Source organism: Oryctolagus cuniculus, chromosome 18 (genome assembly GCF_051225735.1).
Source record: "Oryctolagus cuniculus isolate XC-2025 breed Fujian yellow rabbit chromosome 18, ASM5122573v1, whole genome shotgun sequence".
Lineage (NCBI taxonomy): Eukaryota > Metazoa > Chordata > Mammalia > Lagomorpha > Leporidae > Oryctolagus > Oryctolagus cuniculus.
In genome coordinates this window covers 59495171-59512585 of record NC_142884.1, presented here as the reverse complement: position 1 = coordinate 59512585, position 17415 = coordinate 59495171, and the positions used below count along the sequence as shown (strand labels likewise).

Genomic DNA, 17415 nt, shown 5'->3' with positions numbered 1-17415 from the left:
TGGCAGGCACCATTGCCACAAGATTTGCTACCTTCATTCCCGGGAGGCAGGGCCTCCGAGCACAGAGCTGGCACCTGAGCCACAGAGGGCGGTGTTTAGATGAATAGAAGGGTGATTCTTTTGCATCCAAAGGGGGGAACATGGGCCCCAGGTTGTTCCCAGAGGGAGAGATGCTGGGGTGAGGGTAGGTTTAGTCCTGAAAATGAGACACATGGATGAGTTAAACCTCAAAGAACCCCCCACCTCCTCCATGGGGGGAAGACAAGCCAGGAACCAAAGTGACAAAATTTGCCTCCAGCTGTGACTGTCCATTGGCAGGGGGTTTCAAAGAGGGAGAAGGGAATCTCATTCTTCACGGGTACACGGTCTTACTAGGAGCAGTGGCAGCAGGGAGCCGGCAGGTGGCAGTGTGGGACGGCGGCCCCTCCAGCTGGGATGTGGGACTGGGCTGGGAGAACAGGAAGGAAAAGCTATGGTTCCCTATTTCTGGGTCACCTTGCCTTCAGCCCCACCCTCCATCAGGATCGCACCTCACTTCAGGACACTTTGGGGCCCTGGGCAATGTTGGTGGGAGGGAAGCGAGGCAGAGGAAGGGAGCGGGGCTCAGCCTGCCATGAGAACTATAGCCAAAGCCAGCGTCCTACAGAGAACACAGAAGAGAATTTCTGCTGAGGGGGAGAAAGGCACCCATTTCAGCCCAATTGCAATTTCCCCCTCTTTGCTGGCGGTAAAAGCTATCACAGTGCCAAAAGCCAACTACCATTCAAGTGAAACGTGAAGTCCCTGATGTTCCTGGAGGCGGCTCCTGGCATCCGCGGCCTGTGGCAGGCACGTGTATGCCAGCCAAGTCCCAGGGACAGCAGCCACGTTTCGGCGAGGTTAAACAAACCAAAAAGAAGAAACTCCCGTAAGTCATCGATTATCCAGTATCCCCATCGCCGGGACAGTGGCAAGGCATTGAGAAGGAAGGGGTGGGAAAGGAGAAGGAAGGGGTGGGAAAGGCCACCTGGGGACCTATTTTCAGTTTGCTGCTGTTCCCTTTCAGATCTGCCTGAATCCCAGCGCCCACCTGAAAACGGTTACTTGTTGCTATATTTTATTGATATAATGTATTTATTTTGAACACAGAAAAGATACATTGCTGCTTATTCAGCGCCTCAGCCAGGAACAAGAAAAGCTGTTTGGCTCCATCCCTCACACACTCCATGAGGACTCAGGGTTTTTTTTTCTTTTTTTTAATCTTTCCTCTTCTCCCCCCGAGCACGCTCAGGAGTTGCAGAAGCAAGATGCATTTCTTCAGAAAGTCTTGTCCCTGGGCTACATGTTAAAGGCTCTAAGTACAGCAGACAGATAGCTCTGCCTAGGAAAAGGTGCACCACCGAGGCGCACAGAACTTGTAAACAAGGCCCCTCCCCCAGGCGGAGTCTGGGGCTCCAGGATGCTACGGGACCTGTGGGTGGGTTCCTTTCGGCTCTGCACCAGAAGAAACGCGATCGCTACCAAAAATGAAGTTCAAGGTCGCCGTCTTTGCCACCCCTCAGCTTCAGAAAGGGATTATGGAATTGTCTTAGCCCTTCATTGGAGGAGTTGAGATGTGGGGAGGAGGATGAACAGGGGTGCCAGTGGCTAAGGGTGGGGAGTGGGGAGGCAGGGCGACTGCCCCCACCGCCCCACCACTGGCGACGCTGGCAGGGACGCTCCGAGATGCTGGGCCACCACCCTCGGCAGGCTGAGTCTTCAAGAATCACCTGTTGCCTTGTGTGGCCTCCGATGGAAGTTGCTTGGATTCATGAGCAGAGATCTGAGCCCTTCTGCACTCGGGCTGACGGGCGCCTCCCTGGTCACAAGACCGCACTGGTTGTCTCGTGGTGACACAGAGGCCTTTACCAGGCTAGGGCCCCTTGATTTCTGTCTCTGCAAGAACCAGGGAAGGGCAAGGCCAGAAGGTGGCGACTCACAATTCCCAGCCACGTGCTGCCACGCAGGAGGACGGCACCAGCTCCTGGGGCCACTGTGCCACGTGGCACACACTGGGCAAGGGGCCACGTCTCTGCTTCAGCGCGGTGTCCCAGCAGTGATGCAATGAGACCACCTGGAGAAGGTCATGGCCTCATCCGTTTTGAAGACCTCAATCCCAGGCTGTGGTTGGCATCATGTGGGAACAGCTGGGCCCCACCAACGCCACTGCACAGCCACCAAGTGCCCGCTCAGCGGAGAGCTCCGAGCTCCACTAGCAGCACCAGACGGAGGGTCCTGTGTGGGTGGGGGCTCAGCGGGCTGCAAGGGTCTCCAGGTTGCACCTGAGCCCCCGGACCTGCTTCCCCTACCCTTGTAAGGGGGAGGGTGGTGACGTTGTGGCTCTCCTGCCCTGGAATTGAGAGACAGGCACAGCATACAGCCGGGCCTCCCCAGGGCTGCTCCACCTCCCAGGAGGACGAGCTGGCCCTGGGACTGGGGTTTGGGCAGGCAGCTGACCTGGGGTGGCCCAGAAGTTTCCAAAGGCGGAATTAGGATACGGGCACAGCCTGCTGGGCAGGGAAGGGACAAACAGGCCTGGGGACAGGGCCGTGAAAGGCCCTTTCCAACTTCTTCTCTCCCCGCCCTCCCCCCCCCCCCCCCGCCATCCACAGAGGCACCTCCGGCAGGCTAGGGAGAAGCCAGGGCGGGAGAGTGGCATGAAGGGCACCTGCACAGGTGGGTTTGGGCGGGGGCCTGCGTCTGCACACGTGAGGTACATGCCTAGATCGTGTGCACATGGGGCGTGTCCGTGTGCGCACCTGTGTCAGCGAGCTGTATGTAGGTCATGTGTGTATCTCTGTGTGTGTGTGTGCCCGTGTGTGCCTGAAGAGCATGGCTCAGACCAGAGGTTCCAGCAGGAGCTGGCCAGCTGGGTCACTCACACAATCCTCTCTAGGCCCGAGGTAGGGCCCCGGGTGGGGCTGGGCGGGCTCTCAGAGCCCCTTGGCCCTAGTCCTGGTCCCGGCAGTGGCAGCAGGCCCGAGGGGAGGCTTGCCCCACACACGGCCTCGTATGGGGGCAGAGTGTCCATGGAGGTGCTGCGGAGGCCACTCTGGTCCCTGGTCCTGTGCACCTGCTGGTGTTGGCTGGGGCTTTGGCCGCTGCTTCCATCGAGGGCGCTGTCCAGCATAGGGCAGGAGCCGGTCAGCGAGTAGGGCGGTGGCGCGTCCGTGGGGACATACAGCTCTGTGGCCCTTGGCCCCACACACTCCTCGTAGCTATAAGAGAAGAAGCTCCCTCAGGCCCCTGTGGAAGCCAGGCCCTAAGGGTGGGTCCTTAACTGCCATGGGCAGCTGCCCTGGCCACGGTCCTGTCCCCACTGGATCCAGTGGAAGCCCTGGGATCCAGGTGTGCACCTGACTCTGCCCCACCTTCTTCGTGAACTTGAGCCTGTGTCTGAACTTGTCTGGGTCTCAGACGCCTTAGAGAGTAGCAGCTTTGTCTAGGGAGACCCCCTGAGGTGGCTCTGCCTGGGAGGGGTGCTGGGCAGTTGGTCTCAAGCCCCCCCAGAGCTGTGCTTCTCGATTCAGGAAGCCCCTGGGGCCCATCACTGCAGGGCACAAACTCACTCACTGCCTTCCAGGGGCTGAGGCCGAGGTCCAGGGCCTGAGGGGTCTCTGGATACCCTGAGCCCTCTCCCCCCTCAGGCACTAGCGATGGAGAGGGGGCTGCCTGCAGGGGGAGGCAGGGGAGGACCCCTGTCCCAGGGTAGGTGATGTGGGCTTTGGGGGCTCACAGGAGCAGGGGCTTGGATCCCCATGGGCAAGACCCTAAGGTTTGGCACACTCCCCATCAGTCCCCTCTCCTGCTGCCACAACCTTGGGCGGCCTCGTTAGCAGGGGATATAACTGTGTCCCTCCCTCCAGCCTCAGGACCCACTCCCTTCCTTGAGCACAGCCTGTCCCCACCCCAAGGCCACACGGACCTCTGGGCTTCCCCTGACTCCTGTCACCTGTCAGCCCTCGTGGCTGTGTGTAGCTGGCCTGCCTTCCCACTGGCCCTACCCAGCCTGTCCAGATCCTGACTCCCCCCCTGTCTCAGGGCAAGGTGCTGAGCCTCAGTGGACGCCCTGAGCCCAGACACTCCCAGGCCTGAGAGAAACCCAGCACTGGCCTCAGCCAGGGAGAACTCTGCCCCCAGGAGCCTCCAGACTCGCTCCCCATGGCCTCTGACATCGATCAGGAGCTGCCCACGTGGTCCCATCCTTAAAACAATCCCCACTGGGGATAGGCAGCCTCGTGGGGGCCCAGCTGGCTCTTCCCCCACACAGAAGCACTGAGCTCCCTGGGCTGGGGGTACACCTGACCTCCTTTCGGACCCTGCATCACCTCCTCAGAGACCCACAGCGTCTTCTTCCCACGCAGGATGACAGGGACACAGGAGTAACTCATCACAGACAAGGCCCTGAGAAGGGCAGTGACGTGCCTCAAGCCACCTGCCTGGGAAGTGCCCGGGCTGGGTCCACAGCCACAAAGAGGAAAGGGGCGGGGGCAGCCCTGATTCTGTAGTCTTTAGTGGGTGCAGTTGATTCTACCTGCCTCCGGGCCTTTGCTCCTGCCACCCATCTGCCCGCAGCACCCCCTCCACCCACCCCACGTGCCACGTCCTTGACAAAGGCCATTTCCCATGCCAGCTGCCCTCCCTCGCCCCTGCTGCCACCCTCCTCAGCATGGACGCCTTATCTCCCTCAACCTCCAAACAGAAACACCACCAGCCAAGGAGCTGCCGTGCGGCAAGGGCTGCGCACCTGCTATGCCAGCCCGCTGTCACCTCCCTGTGACAGCGCTGTCTCAACAAGGGCGAAGCAGGCCCGTGAGGTTAAGGAACCCGCTCAATATCATGCAAGGAACGATTTCCAGAGGGGGTCACCGGGGCCACCGGATGCCGGCATCTGGGCTCATCTCCTCTCTGCCACCTGCTTCCCCATCTCAGTGGGCCCTGCTCAGTCCGGAGGGTGCAGAATGGCACGCCCACTGAGCAGGTGTGGAGAGAGAGGCTGCTGTTTGACACCAAGGGGGGAGGGGTGTCTTTGTACCCAGAGCCCCGCCCTCTCGTGCCCCTCCCCCACGTGCCTCCTTACCCTGGTGGAGAGTCTGGGTACAGCTCCCTGAGCACCGTGGCGTCCGCGTCTCCATCTGAGCTGACGTCCAAGGGCGGGGGCCAGTCCTCGACAGGGCTGCAGGCGTAGCGCACCCTGCGGCTCGAGCGGCTGTAGGCGTGCTCCTCCGACACTGCAGGGGACATGCCCTCAGCCTGGGCCTCAGGCAGCCTCCACGCACGGTCCCTGCGGGTCTACCTGAGACCTCCAGGGACCTGATCGCCCAGCTGACTGTCCCCTCACCACGTACAACGGTCTGCCTTCCCTCGGCGACAGCCCCAGCAAGTGAGCACCAGGCCTGTGCTGGGCACGGGTCCCAGAAAGGAAGCAGAGCCGTCCTGGTGGAGCCCTGGGGTTGGGGGTGGCCTGTCTTGGGGATAGCCTGGTACTGCGTGGTGTGCCAAGCTTTGATGGAGCTCGTACTGGGGCTATGGGAGCAGACACAGGCCTGACCAGGACAGAGGTCAGGGAGGGCTTCCTGGAGGAGAGGCTACCAGGGCTGAGTCTTGTCTAGGACTTGGAGGAGGAGGGCAGGAAGGCAGGAACTGAGCAATCTAAGCCAAGGAGGGAGATGAGAGAGAAGAGTGTGGTGCGATGTGGTGTGAACAGGACGCTTTGAGCTGCATAGTTGGGTGGGACATAGAGCAGCTGGAGAGAGAATGATCGGGGGCCAGAGCCTGCACAGTCCCTGGTCTCTGGGACCAGGCGTCTCTCCCGAGCCCTACTCCAACCGCACACTACCACCTGGAGGTGTCCCAGGGCAGCGGGCTTCTAAGATGAACACGGAGACCCCGCCCACTGCATTCTGCTCTGCGTTCCCTTCTTTCATCACACATGAGCACATCAAAGGCCCCGAGCGACCTGCAGCTAAGAAACGTGGTGAGCGGAGCTTGCCCAGCGTCTGATCGCAGAACCTTTTGTTCCTAGACCTACGGAACACCGCTTAGGAAATGCCGTGCTTGCATTCTGCTGGGGTCCAGAGAGGCCTAGTGACTTGCTGCAGGACACACAGCGAGCAGTAAGGCTGTGGCCCTCACAGGGATCCCGGTGGGCAGGGCAGGGCACAGCCAGGGCTGTTTCCTAGGCTTGGGTGGGGTGGCCAGGGTTCCCCTCTCCTCCTGGCCTACCTTCTCCTGGGCCTCCCAGGACTGACCACGTCGGAAAGGCTCTAGGCATCCACCTGGCTCAGATCTCTCTCTGGAGATGACCAAGTTCAGTGCCAGAGCTGCAGTCAAGCCGGGCTCCTCCCTGGCTTGAACATCCCAAGTCTCTTTCTTACCCCTTCGCCCTGCTGACTTCCAGGTCAGCACAGACACCAACAGTCCAGCCCTCCGTGGAGGAGAAAGTTCCCCATCCCCCACGTTGCCCAGATCAACAGATACCGTAGTTCATTATGGAAACCCAGGTCCAAGGTTACAGGTTCCTGGACAGATGGGGGAAGGAGGAGGAGAGGCCCGCCTTGTAAGCTCCGTCCCCATGACCTCACCTACCGTGTAGCCGGAGAGGGGGTGATGGGGAGCCCTCTCCGCCCCCCAGGTCCCCCACCACCACTGGGGCTGGCCATGGGCAGGCAGGTGGCCTGCCCCATGCTGAGGTCACAGGGAGCCCCTGGCCCCGGAAGGCTGCTGAGCAGAGGACGGGTGTGGTCACTTCAGTGGCCCCTGAAGGAGGCCTGGGGGTGCCAGGCGGGCAGCTGGCAGGGGGGACAGCTGGGATCAGAGAAGTAGCCTGGAGCAGGTTTTCTCAGTCGGAGAGAAAATGAAATTAGTTAACATTTACAGGGCAGGAACCCATCAGCCAGCTACTGAGCTCATTTAAGCTTAGCAATAACTTTCTGAGGTGGGTCCCTGGGGACCTGCTTTATGGATGAGGCTCAGAGAGGTTAGGCAACTCTCCTGAGGTTGCACAGTAAGAAGTGGGTGATGATCCTGAGTGTGAGGTTCCTGTGAGTGAACGCAGGGCAATGCTTAGGGGCTCAGGGCTGACAGCAGGGCTGCCGCAGACAGGATGGAGGGTGGCTGCAGACAGAGCAGGGAGCAGGAGCAGAGATGGGGTCAGGGCCAAGGCTGGGCTTCTGGGGAGCAGAGGACGGGAATCTCCCAAAGTCTGAGGAGGTCCAGCCAGCGGCACAGGTGGGAGCTGGGAGCCAGGAAGGGGCGGCAAAGGCCTCCCCACTGGCCACCATCGGCCGCCCCAGACCACCTCTCTCCTCACAGCCAAGGCCAGCCGCCCACTCTTCTCAGCTTGGGAGCCACTGTGGGCCCCCAGCCTCTGCTCCCAGCCCCAGGTTCAGGCTTGGGGACTGAGAGTCGTCCAACAAGTGGCTTCTTTGTGCCTCAGATCCTGGTCTTCAAAAGGGGCTCCCGTATCTTTCGTGATGAGGAAGAAATGAGGTGGCTCCCTCCTCTGGGCTCAGGGCCCCTCCTGTGGGCTAGGCCGGGTGGTGGGCCCCGCACCTCAGTGGGGTGAGCCACACACAGGCCCTGCTGTCCTGGGGACCACAGTCAGCCCTGACCAAGGCAATGATGGAGGCCAGGCGAGGACAGGGAAGTTGTGTGTGTGTGTGTGTGGGATTCCAATGGTGGCCGCCCAGTGGAGGCAAAGAGGGGCTGAGCCACTCCTACAGGTGGTGCCCGGGTCTGGCCCTGCAATGGTTGTTGGTTGGGGAATGATGGACACTGAGGTCTGGGCAGAGGGAGGGGCCTGTGCAGAGGGGCAGAGCCTGACAGGTGCTTGGAGAGGAGCAGCAGGCGCTGAGGGCAAGGCTGGGGCTGGGAGGGGCAGTTGCCTTCCTGGGTGCCCTGGCATGGGCCTGGGGTGGGGTGGTCGCTCCTGGGGGTCCTCGTGGGGGATGGGCATGCTCTGCAGGAGCTCCGGCACCCCCAGGGTGGGGCTGTCGATGCGAGCGTAGGGCAGGCCATGCTGGTCTGGACCACGCTCCTGGTACGCTGGCCTTGCCTCAACCCTCGTCACCGCAACAGGGGCAGACCAGGAACCACTGTGTCTTCCTGCCACATCCTATCACTGAGCCTTGTCTGAGGTCCCTCTTCCTGCTCTTGGGGTTCTCCTCACACCTTCCCAGAGGAGTGGCGGCCAGGCGTGGGGGGCCCCCGGCCAGGTGAGTCTGCCAGATACCGCCCTGAGCCCCGCCGGTGTCTCTCCCACACCTGGAACCTCCCTCAGGGCTGACCAGGCAGAGCTGGGCTGTGCTCAGTCTGTGGGTGCCCAGGCTCAAATCTGGGACCCACCCTTGCTGGCTGGGTGATCCCAGACCCATTCCCCGGCTGCTTCAGCCTGCCTTCCTGGTCGACAGTGGGCTGGGAAGGAAAACTGCCGGGAGGATCTTGCGAGGAGAGACTAAGCGCTCAGCGGGCCATGCCCCCAGGCTTCTGCCCACCAACTCCAGGTGCCCCTGGGAGCGAAGGCAGCACCTTCCTTAGCAGTGACTTAATGCAGTGCTCCTGGGCGGGGCTGAGCAGGTCCAATTCAGTCTATTACATGTGTTCTTTCCTTTCCTTTCCTTTTCTTTCCCCAAGCGCGTCCTGCCCTGAGCGGGAGGGACCTCAGGGGGTGGCTCTGAACCCCAGCAGGCTTGCGCCACTGCGTCCACTGGAGCCCTGCAGCTCCAGGGCTCTGCTTTCCCTCTTTGTCCCGGGGTGGGGGGGTGGTCTCGGCCAGTGGGGGAGGGGCTGGATTTTTCCTGCCATGCAACACTGTCTGAGAACTGAGTGCCATCGAGTTTCTTCCTGCTGCTTTCAGGCCATGGAGACAGCCAGGAGGCTGCACCCGGACCCGACGGGCACTTCGGGGAGTGGACCCCCAAGGACTGGTCGCCGGTTCTGTTAAAGGGTGATTCTCGTAGCTGGGAGACCCTGGTACCAGCTCCATTTGTACTTTGCAGACTCTGGGATTGATTTCTTCATTCATCATTCATTCTATCCATTCATTCCTCCACATATTTCTAGACCCATTCATCCCATCCACACCCCCCTCCCAGCTACCCTCGCCTTGCTGTCTCTCCATCCATCCACCCATCCACCCACCCATCCATCCATCCACTCATCCATCATCCACCCATCCATCCATCCACCTATCCATCCAATCAACCACTCATCCATCCATCCACCCATCCACCCATCCATCCAATCAACCACTCATCCATCCATCCACCCATCCACTCATCCACCCATCCACCCATCCATCCACCTATCCATTCAGGCATCCCTCTCAATCCACCTGTTTTCCTTCCTTCTGTCCCCATATCCATCTACCTCTCCATTCATCCATCCTTCCATTTATCCACCCATCCCTTCCACCCACCCATCCACTGACCCACCCACTTAGTCTCCAATCTATCCATCTCCTCCTCACCCACCGTCCATTCTCCATCCCCCTGCCCAGCCCCGCCTCCACAGAACCACTCATCTCCCCACTCACCCAGGTGTCTTTCATCCCTCCCCGCCACCCAGCCTTCTCCCCCTTCATCACTCATTCATCCACTCAACCTCCCAGGTAGCCACCTTCTCACCTCCCACCCAGCCCATCTGCTCACCCCAGCTGTAACCAGGTATTGAGTATATGAGAAGAACTTTGACTACTTAAGCGTAAAGCCGGGAAGCTGATGCTTCAGCTGCTGCTGGCCCAAGTCCTTCGGCACAACTGCCTTGCTCCCTCTCTCCGCTCAGCAGGAGGACCTGGTGAGGCCAGACCTGACCTCACCATCTGTGGACCTCAAGGACCGGCATGAAGCAGAGAAGGATACATCGTCATCCATCTAGTGACAAGCCTTGGCACCTGGTACTAGAGGCCTGCGGCTCTTTTGTGGTATCACCACGCCAGCACCCCTTCCTTGTAGCCCCCTTTATAAGCCCCCAACCCCTCATTCAGCAGAGTGACATCCTGGAGACCTGGAGTTCTCTTATCTGTGGACAGATTCAATGTTCTCTTTCCTGCATCCCCCAAACCTCGTCCTTGTTATTTGGATCTGGTACTGGGACAGGGACCAAGCTTTCATAACACACCCACCCACCATCCCTCCTTCCACTCACCCACTCGTCTACCACTTACCTGTGCCTCCCACCCTCCCTCCATCTCTCCATCCAGGTACCAGCTGGACCAGCAGTGGCAGGGACTGGAGAGTGGTGCCATTTGCTCTTCCTTTGACCTTTAGCTGCCCTCCGAGGTCCCCTTTTGGCTGATATGGGGCCTCTCATACCACTGAGAACATGAATTGTGGCGGGCACCTCTGAGCTCTTCCTGATCCCCCCAAGACCACTGGGATGCCTTCCCTGGCCGCCCTGCCCCACTCAGGGCAGAGCCGCCAACCCCTCGCTGCCTCCTGGTTGCAATCACTGTCGTGCAGGGGGCACAGAGCCCCTGGGTGGGTGGCAGCTCACCGTAGCCGTGTTCGTACTCTCGGTGTCGGTGCCGGCGGCGGCGGTGATGGTGGTGGTGATGGTGGCGGTGGCGGTGGCGGTGCCGCTGGAGCCGGGCCTGCCTGTCCCTGCGGATGCTGCCCACGATGATGGTGATGCAGGAGAGGATGATGACCACACCTATGACGGCACTGGCCACCAGCACGGGGGACACGAGCAGATGGCTGTGCTCCGAGCTCTCTGAGAATGTGGGGTAGAAGTAGCTGGTGCGGTTGTATCGTGCTACTGCGGACAGAGAGAGAGGGGCCCCTGAGCTGGGCCGGGGGCTCGGCATACCCTCCTCCTCCCCGGCTACCCTGTGAGTTACTTAGCCCTGAATAAATGGCGGCTGCTCTGGGGTCAGGCCCGTGGGCTCTATCTTGGCTGACCCTGCCGTGGAGGAGGGGGCAGTGCCCGCCCCACAGTCTGCAGGAGCCTCTGGTGGAGGGGGCCGACCACCCCTCCTCTCCTCGGAGGCCTCGTGGCCCAGAAGCTCAGCTACCTGGTGAGTAGGAAAAGGGGAACTCACGGGGGGCCATGGAGCTGCCCAGCAAATAGCAGAGTGGTGGCTTGGACACAAGCCCCTGAGGGCTGGCAAGGACTCTGCTCCGCCAAGACGTGAGGCTGAAAGGTCAACGTGACTTCACAGGTGGGCCAGGCTGTGGCTGGCCACTGATGTGGACAGGTCAGGGGTTGCAGGCAATCAGGGAAGGCTTCCCAGAGGAGGTGAAGCTGAGAGGCTCTCAGAGGATGAGACCTGCAAGGCTAGCTCAGGGAAGGTTGGGGAGGCATCTCAGGCAGGACCGAGGCACAGGGGGTGTAGGGAACTTCCAGGAGGGCGTGTGGTGTGGCAGAACAAGGGGAGGGTGCAGGAACTTCTTCAGGACTCACAGCTACGTCCCTGCGAGTCCTGCAGAAGGAGCTCCCGGGAACTGTGGAGGCTTTGTCCTCCCCTGCGGATCTGATGATGTGGTCTTGGGGGCTGGGGTCCTGGGGACGCACTGAGGGCAGCCAGGGGCACCTGCTGCCTCACCCAGAGGTGCCAGCGCCTCGCTACTGAGTGCCTTGCAGCGCCACTCCATTCCTCCAGCTCAGCTGCCTCCTGCCCACCCCTGCGGACGCTGCCCAGAGTGATGTGCGCACAGGCGTGGCCGGGGGCTCAGCCCGGTGAAGTGGCCAGTCCAGGGCCACCCAGTTACTCCGAGGAAGAGCCAGGCCTGACTTGAAAGCACAGAGCTCACTGTCCTGCATCCGCTGCCTGGGTTCAAGGTCTTTCCAAGGCCTTGACCATTCCTTCTGGTCAGCTGAAGGGACTCCTTGTGGCTTTGGCCAGGCATGTGTGGTTTCTGTCTGATGGGTGAATGCTGGGGTAACTGGAACCCTGGAATCCTCCGGAGGCCGACACGGGCCACTGTTTTCAGAACCCCTATGGCTAATAGCCCAGGGCCAACAGCTCACTTCACTCTTGGAGCTGTGTTCAGCCAGTTCTCCCCACTTACAGGCGGGCACTGAGGCTCGGGTATTCAGGGACTCCCCACAGCCAGTGCCCTCTCTGGGCCCCGCCTCCCCACTAAACCTTATAGCGCTGGATGAGGAGCTCGCTAATGTGAGACAGCACCCGCACAAAAAGAGGAAGGGGGAACAGAGTGCAAGTGCAGTAACCAGGGCAGCTTCATCCTCACTGGGATTAAGTTAGCACAAGTGGATGCTGATGAGATACACATGGTCGCCTTGCAGCCACACTAAGCACCTCATCAAGCAAATCTAGTGAAAATTATTAAATGAGTTAAAACACTGTACTAGAAAATATGGAAGAAACAGAGGAACAAACCACCCCTCCCCGCCATGAGACATACATGACACACAAGGCAAAACGGCAGATGTGAGCCAACTCTACCAGTACAATGCTAAATATGAGTGGACTCAACAGTACAGTCAAAAGGCAGAGATGGTCAGACCGGGTAAAAATAAGGTCCAACTCTACGCCACTTCCAGAGTCTCACTTGAGAATCAGACACAAGTAGGCTGCAAGGAAGGAAGGAGAAAGATACACCGTGCACACAGCCATCACAAGGAGGCTGAAGCAGCTGTAATAACATTGGATAAAGCAGACGCTACGATGCAAAGTCATCGGAGATGGCATTTTATAATGACAAAATGAGAGGGACCTTTCATAATGACAAAAGGTCAATCCACCAGGAAGTTCTAACCATTATAAACACATGCACTTAACACAAAGTCCCAAAATACATGAAGCAAAGGAGAGCAGATTTAGGGGACACCTAGACAATTCAACAAGAGCAGGTGGAGACTTCAGTACTTTCCTTTCAACAAGGTGTGGGCAAACTAGGCAGAGACCCCCAAGGAAGCATCCGCCTTGCACAACGCTGCACACACGTGAGATGACAGGTGCGCACGGAACACCTCAGCAGCAGCAGGATTGCATCCGCAGGCACACAGGGGCCGCTTCCCAGAATAGGCCGTCACACCGTCCATGGATTGAAAATGACTGAAGTGCTACAAACTCTGTTCTCTGATTCCAGCAAAAGGAAACTAGAAATTAATAACAGAAGACAACTTGTGATATTCACAACTGTGTGGAAATTCAACAATACACTAATGGATAAACTAGGAACCAGAGAGAAAAACCCTAAAGGAAATCAGGAAGTACTTTCAGGGGAAGACACACCACATGCAAACTTGGGAGATGCCGCCAAAGCAACATTCCGAGGGCAAGCTACAGCTGTCAATGTCTACACACACACACACACACACACACACACACAAGATCTCAAACCAAAATCCCAGCCTTCCATCTTAAAATTCTGGAAAAAGAATATCAAACTAAATCCCAAACCAAAAGGAAGAAAATAATAGAGTGGAATGAACGACACAGATGCTAAAAAACACTAGGGAAAGTCACTGGAAGCAGAAATTGATTCTTTCAGGAGAATAACAATATTCTACTCCAACTATCCAAGTCAGAAATAAAAGAGGAACATTACAACAGCTCTTACAGAAATATGGGTTATTTGAGGGGCCAGTGCTGTGGCGTAGCGGGTAAAGGTGCTGCCTGCAGTGCTGGCATCCCATATGGCCGCCAGTTTGAGTCCCAGCTGCTCCACTTCTGATCCAGCTCTCTGCTGTGGCCTGGGAAAGCAGGAGAAGATGGCCCAAGTCCTTGGGCCCCTGCACCCACGTGGGAGACCAGGAAGAGAAGCTCCTGGCTTCCGATTGACGTAGCTTCAGCTGTTGTGGCCATCTGGGGAGTGAACCAGCGGATGGAAGACCTCTCTCTCTCTCTCTCTCTCTCTCTCTCTCTAACTCTGCCTTTCAAATAAATAAATAAATCTTAAAGAAGAGAGTTATTTGAAAATACGATGAACAATTGTATGTCAACAAATTAGGTAAGTGAAATGAAATGTAAACATTTCTAGAAATACACAAAACTAAGGAAATAGACCTAAGAAGAAAGAGAAACTCTGAATTGACCTGTAACAAGGAAAGATATTGAGTTAGTAATAAAAATGATTTCCACAAAGAAAAGTCCAGGACCAGACAGCTTCTCTAGGAATCCCATCAACCATCTAGAGAAGAAAGGTAACTGCAGTGGGCGGAGGTTTGAGTCTGGAAAGAGGAAACAGCTCGGCAGATGAGCGGTTGTGTGACCATGTGAACGTACTGATTCCACTGAACAATGAAAGTGGCCAACATGGTACATTTTACACATGCTTGGCCACAGCAACAACAAAAATCTAAATACAGAAATAATACTAATTGTCACAAACTTTTCTGAAAAACAGAAGAGGCAGGAACACTTGTAAACTTCCTTTAAATCAGCATTACCCTTGATACCAAAATCAAAGACTTCACAAGAAAGGACAATAAAACACCAGGATCTCTTTTGAACATGTATGCAGAAAACAATAAAACACTAGCAACTGGAAGCCATCCATGTGTAAAAAGGATTTACATTATACCATGATCAGGTGAGATTTATTCCAGGGATACAGAGCGGTTTGACATTTAAAAACCAATTAATATGATACACATCAATAGACTAGAGGGCAAGAAACCACATGAGTGTACCAGATGCTGACAAAATCCAACATTGCATGATGAAAACACTCAGAAACCAGAGAGAGAAGGGAGCTTCCTCTACCTGATTAATAGCCTCTGCAAAGAACCCACGGACAGAAGCACGCGTAATGGCGAGAGGCTGAAAGCACTCTCCCTAAGACAGGTGCAGGACGGGAATGCCCACTCTACCACTGTCCTGGCGATTCCAGCCAGGGCAACTGGCCAGAAAAGGAAAGCAAAGCCATTCCGGTTAGAAAGGAAGAAGCAAAACGGAACTCACAGACGACACGGTCTTATACATAGAGAGCTCCAAGGAATCCATTGAAAAACAATTAGAACGAATAAACAGGCTCAGCAAGTTTGCAGGACACGAGACCAGTAGTCAAAAACCAGCTACATACCGACATCGAGGCAACCAGCAAACCCACAATGAAACTGAAGATAAAATATCCACAAGTGAATTTAACAAAAGAATGGCAAATCATATATTCTAAAAACTCCACAAGATTTTTGCAAGAAATCAAAGACCCAACGGTTGGAGACAGCACACACCAATGGTTCCGAAGAATAAGTGTTATTAAGAAGACAGTATTTCCCTACTGACCTACTGATTCAGCACAATCCGATCAAACTCCCAGCTGACTTCTTTGCAGAAACTGACAAGCTGATTCTAAAATTCACATGAAAATTCAAGGACCCAAAATAGCTAAAATAAGCTGTAAAGAAGGACAAAGTTGGTCTGCACTGTGGTGTAGCAGGTAAAGCTGCCGGCTGCGATGCCCGCATCCCATATGGGCACCAGTTCGAGTCCTGGCTGCTCCACTTCTGATCCAGCTCCCTGCTAATGCACCTTCTGGCTGCCTCACAACACCATGGAGAGGGTCATGTGGTGGGGCCAGCTCAGGCCTCACTTCCTCTTCCTAATGCCATCATGACCATGTCTAACCCTACTCTTGTGTGCACGTGCGTGTGTGTGTGCACACGTGTGTACACACATGCATCTCCGCAGGATACGCCTGCGAGGCGTAAGCCCATGGGGTCACCTTGCAGATGCCCCCCGCACCTGCCTCAGCAGCAGGCGAGCGCCTTGCCCTCCTCTGCCCACAGCAGGCTCGTTTCCAGCAGGGCGGGAGGCGGCATCGCCCCTACCTGCAGGTGCAGTCAGTTGGCGTGGGCACCCACCTGCCTGGCCGTCCCGGAAATTAATCTCCCAGTCACCACGACCGGCAAAGGTAGGTGCGGCTTTAAATGATGAGCTTTTGAAATGCTTCCAATTTCCAAACCCAGCGCCCATTTTCTCAACAAGATGGATGTGACTGCAGAGAATGCATGTGGCGACAGCCTCCCCTTCCACCCCGCTGCGTCCCCATCCTCCAGGGCCACAGCAGGGCAAGGACAGAGGGTGAAGGAAGCTTGCTGCTCCCCCAGACCTCCCTCCCAGCAGTGTCTACAAAGGTGCCCGTGACCGAGCGGAAGTCACACCACCTCCCACCTGCAGCCCGCGCAGTTACCTCCTCGCGGGCGCCTGCCTGTATTCTGTTGTGCACTGTGTCCTCTCATTTAATCCTCCTGGTGTCCCCCATGCGCAGGTGAGGAAACAGCCTCAGCGAGGTTAAGTGACCTCCTCAAGGTCACACAGCCCACTGCATCAAGCACATCCAGGGCTGGGGAAGGGGACCCCTGTTCTGTGGCTATTCCATCTCCAGATCTGCCCTAGGAATGTTCTAGACTGCAGTGGAGGGCCCCCCGCCCCGGGCGACTTCCCCGAAGAGGAGCAGTGATGACAAGAGAGCTCTCACGAGCTGGGCCTTTGCCTTGCATCCAACAGGTTCAAAACGCTTCACAGGCAGCACCGAGAGGGAAGCATTTTCTTTGCCCCCATTTCACAGACAGGAAAGCTGAGGCACAGGGCCAGGACTTAGACCCAGGCTGCTCTGTACAATTCCTCGGCTCCATGTGCACCCACAGCCCCAAGAGGGTGGCGCCTGTGTTCTCCAGGCCCAGTATCTTGGGCAGGGCTGGCACTGAAAGGAAGTTCATGGGCCCTGTGAATCTCACAAGGGGAAGTCAGTGGTTGGCTGCTCAGTGTGCTTGAGGGCACCCTGGGGGAGGGCAAACCAGCAGTTTCCTGTCATTCTCACTCACCCATTGGCCCACTCTCCTGTCCATCACATCCTGTACCTACCCCACCAGCCAACCACGGGATCCACAGACGGTGCAAGCAGAGGGCAGATTTTCAGAACAGAGTCACGTCTTGGTTATGGAGCCTAAGTCTGGGATGGGCTAACGATCCACGATGCATCTGTCTGGCAAATTCCACCGCACAAGAACCCGGGCCTCTGACCAGGGCTCCGGCATGGGAGGACTCACCAAGGGGTGCTGCAGGGGACACTGGTGGGGTGGAGGGTGGAGGGGCCTGCAGAGGCCAGACCGTGAGGGGTCTTGAAGATTAAATCAAGAGACTGTCCTTTATCTCAGGGCAAAGAGGGGGCGTGGCCAGTGTTTTAGGGCAGGTGGGCAGGAGCTGGGCTGGCGGGAAGAGCCCAGGGATGGGCTGCTGTGCGAGCCCCCATGATCATGGGGCTGGGGTCAAGGAGGCTGGGCCCAGCCACACACTGTGCAGAGCTGAGTGCACAGCCGGCCTCCGACAAAGTTCTCCATGTCCCAGGATGCCTCTGCAGGGCTCCCTGGTTCTGGTGTTGTCCCCACTCCGCAGGTGCAGTCCCAAGGCCCCCCTGGCCTGGGCTGTGCCAGGCAGAAGCCAGCTCTGGAGCCTCCAGACTTCTGCCGACGGCTGGCACCGGA

At 57.4% G+C, this 17415-nt stretch overlaps 1 protein-coding gene across 1 annotated transcript in view; it reads right to left on the bottom strand.

The window, feature by feature from the left end:
• Window positions 1-1079: 1079 nt before the first annotated feature.
• BEAN1 (brain expressed associated with NEDD4 1) overlaps window positions 1080-17415 on the bottom strand; it is a 38815-nt gene continuing 22479 nt past the window's right edge. Inside the window, exons 3-5 of the mRNA XM_070063495.2 lie at window positions 10513-10776; window positions 5099-5249; window positions 1080-3236 (exon numbers count right to left, since the gene is read on the bottom strand). Coding sequence (XP_069919596.1) covers window positions 2897-3236; window positions 5099-5249; window positions 10513-10776 — 755 coding nt within the window. The 3' untranslated portion in view covers window positions 1080-2896. The remainder of the gene's footprint in view (window positions 3237-5098; window positions 5250-10512; window positions 10777-17415) is intronic.